Genomic DNA, 3,336 nt, shown 5'->3' with positions numbered 1-3,336 from the left:
AACTGTGCAAGAACATTGATAATGGAGAAGAGGGTAAAAGCACAAATCTATGTCACCTTTAATAAAGAAATGGGATATCAGAATGTGATAGGTAAACATTAATGACATCAAATTGGTATTTTTGTGTTTAGAATTTGAAGATGATGTAAACTGATGAAATATGTAGCGTTGGATGAATATTATGCCTATAATTTTTTATAAATTTTTAAAGTAAAAATTTATTCATTTTATTGTATATTGAAGTCCGTTTTATAATTGTAAAAAATATAGGGTGTAGTTCTCGTCAAACAAGTATATGCAAATCATCTTTTTCTATTTTGATTTGAAAATATCTTATAGAATACATTTATAGCTAGGGAATAAAAAAAGGAATTATTATTATGATAAATATTTTCTTTGTTGTAAGTACTCAAGCTTGACCTTATCAGAATGCAATAGTTTTTTCCTCCCATCAAAACTTCCCTATCAAATTGATAACTTCTTGAAAATAAAGTACATATTCATGAAGAGGACTCTCTCCTCTAGAGATAAATATAATTTTTAATTTTTTTAATATGTTTTACTATTTTTTTTTTCCTTTTTTGAGGAAGCATCTTCTAAATTGTTAAAACGTTGAATTATAGTATTTTGAAATTATAACACATTATAACTAATCAAAACACTCATATATTTATATAATGATGATATTGAAATCTACAAAAGGGTATTTTTAGTTTTTGAAAAAAATTTAGTTTTGATAGAGAAATGAGATTTGATTGAAACAAGTTTTGGTATCCTAAATGGTGACACAGATCTATGCTTTTACCCAAGAATGTATCACAAAAAGTTTTGGAGAGAAACTGTTAGTATTTTTGTTTATAACCTAAAGAGAGTACAAGTTCGAAATGGTACAAATGTTACACCTTTTGAACTATCATATGGATATGCTCCTAATGTGAAATATTTCAAAATACTTGGAAGTAAATTCTATATACTCAAAGATAATAGGAATTTAAAACTTTATATTAAGAGTGATGAAGGCATATTCCACCAAGATTAAAGCTTATAGATGTTTAAACTCTAACACTAACAAAGTTGTGGAAATTGCAATGTGAAAGTTAATGAGTTTTGAGAAAGAAATAATGTAGAATGTAATGGAGAACCTAAAGATTATATTACATTCATATATGTAGATGATGGTTCTGCTAGTACTCAAAATGAATAAGCAAACCAAGTTTTAGTTGCCCAGCAAACAGGAAAAGATGAAGTGGAACAATAGAATGTCGAACATTAGGTGGTGGGTGTCAAGAAACATGATAAAGATGCTAAGTCATAGACATGCAATGCCAACCATTAGATAGACATGGATCTAATGTTTACTATTCCTTGTATATCTATATGTAGGGATCTAATATTCTTAATAGAAGCATTAAATTAATTTGCATGAGAGACAAATTCTTTTGATTCTAATATTTTTAGGAATATTATTTTTAAAATATATTTTTACAATATAATTTATTTTTCTTATTGGTTGGAGAAATTTTTCTTGGGGGTTATTTTTATTTTCAGCACAAAAAATTTGAAAAAAATAGATAAATAGATGAATTTGGATTTATTGCATTTCTAATATATACTTAATGTTGGAATTATTTATAATAACTTGGGGGGGTGAATTAGTTATCCAAGGTACAAATGCACAATTAAAACTTTTCACAACTTAGTGAACCCACATCCATAACATATTTTTATCATGCATGCATCCAGAAGATCATACACTCCACAAGGGGGGCATCCCGCTTAGATCGATAGTTGACACTATAGGTTCCCCCACGTATCCCTTGGCTGCTCATTTGGCCAAGCTAATCTCTCCTCTGATAGGAAATTCTGATTACTTTGTTAAAGACTCCGCTCACTTTGTGCAATTCGTCAAGGATGCTCGACTTGATGCCAATGATGTCCTGGTAAGCTTTGACGTGGTCTCTCTCTTCACGAAGGTCCCTATCCCTGATTCCATTGAAATCGTGAAGCGCAAGACCAATGCGGAGATTGCCAGTCTGGTCGAGCTTTGCCTCAGGTCAACCTTTTTCTCCTTTCAAGGAGTCATCTACGAGCAAGTTGATGGTGTGGCCATGGGCTCCCCTCTCTCCCCTGTCATCGCCAACCTCTATATGGAGCATTTTGAAGAGGTGGCCCTTCGTTCCTTTCCTCTTCAACCTAAATGGTGGAAAAGATATGTAGATGATACTAACATTTGTTGGCCTCATGGGCTGGACAAGTTAGAAGAGTTCCACCAGCACATCAACAGTTTGACGCCCTGCATTTCTTTCACCAAAGAGCTAGAGTCTAGCAACCAATTGCCTTTCCTTGATGTTTTGCTCATCAAGAAATCAGATGGCTCCCTCGGCCGTCGTGTGTTTAGAAAGGCCACCCATACCGACCTATACATTCATCCGTCATCCCACCACCATCCTAGCCATAAAACTAGCACTCTCAAGACCCTGGCCCTAAGAGCCTATAGGATTTGTGATGTTGATCATCTAAACCTTGAGCTCAACCACCTTCGCCAAGTATTTCGGCTGAATGGTTATTCTTCTAGGCAAATTTCTAGGGCCCTAAACCAAGCTAGGTCCCTCTTCTTTGCCTCCTCGCCCCCTTCTCTTCCCCCCCCCTCGTACTCTATTTTCCTCCCTCCCTTTCGTGGAAGGCATTTCCCATAAGATTGCCAAGATCCTGTCCAAAAATGGGTTGCATGTTGCTTTCAAGCCCCTCTTCAAGCTCAAGAATCGTGTCCCACTAATCAAAGACCCCATAGATTCGTTCACCAACTCAGGGGTTTACAAAGTGGTCTGCTCGTGTGGTACTCCCTATATTGGCGAAACAGGCCTCTCATTCCACACCCGTATCAAGGAGCATGTGGCTGACATCAGACACGATAGGGTTTACAAATCGACGCTTGCTGAACACTCCTCCTTGACCAAGCATCACATATGTTTGGAGGACACGCAAATCATTTCCCACGAGGACAACTATTTTAAGAGGAAGCTTAAAGAAGCAGTTGAAATTATTAACCACCCCATCAACCTCAATCGTGATGATGGATGGCTTCTCAACCCCTCGTGGCATCCTCTGGTGACTTATGCAGAGTAACACCCTCTTTGCGGTGGTTTAGCTCTTTCTCTCTCCGTCCGTCTTGCTTTGCTGCTCCTCTCTCCTTGGTTCTTGTCCTCTCTCCCCCTCTCCTCTCCTCGGGTGCCTTACACTTTACCCCAGGTTGGCCACTTCTTCTTTTGTGTCTTTGGTGTTTCTTCTTTCTCTTCTCTCCTCCGCATTATCTCCTGGTTTTTCTAGTTTTTTGTC

General features: G+C 36.8%; 1 protein-coding gene across 1 annotated transcript; it reads left to right on the top strand.

Moving 5' to 3' along the window:
• The first annotated feature begins 1,733 nt into the window (after window positions 1-1,733).
• On the top strand, window positions 1,734-3,126 carry LOC149546666 (uncharacterized). Its single transcript, XM_089794022.1, has 2 exons — window positions 1,734-2,388; window positions 2,861-3,126. Exons 1-2 carry the CDS (start codon window positions 1,734-1,736, stop codon window positions 3,124-3,126), a joined length of 921 nt encoding a protein of 306 aa, XP_089650148.1.
• Window positions 3,127-3,336: the final 210 nt, after the last annotated feature.

Source organism: Cupressus sempervirens, chromosome 7, assembly GCF_028749045.1.
Source record: "Cupressus sempervirens isolate cs-2001-9-10 chromosome 7, ASM2874904v1, whole genome shotgun sequence".
Classification (NCBI taxonomy): domain Eukaryota; kingdom Viridiplantae; phylum Streptophyta; class Pinopsida; order Cupressales; family Cupressaceae; genus Cupressus; species Cupressus sempervirens.
The sequence above is the reverse complement of the archived record's forward strand: the minus strand, read 5'-3'. Positions and strand labels throughout refer to the sequence as shown.

Bases quoted from the DNA above. Each gene is read 5' to 3' on its own strand.
- LOC149546666 (XM_089794022.1), top strand. From the start codon at position 1,734: ATGCATCCAGAAGATCATACACTCCACAAGGGGGGCATCCCGCTTAGA. The intron at 2,389-2,860 runs GTGTGTTTAGAA...TTGGCGAAACAG, and splicing joins AGATGGCTCCCTCGGCCGTC to GCCTCTCATTCCACACCCGT.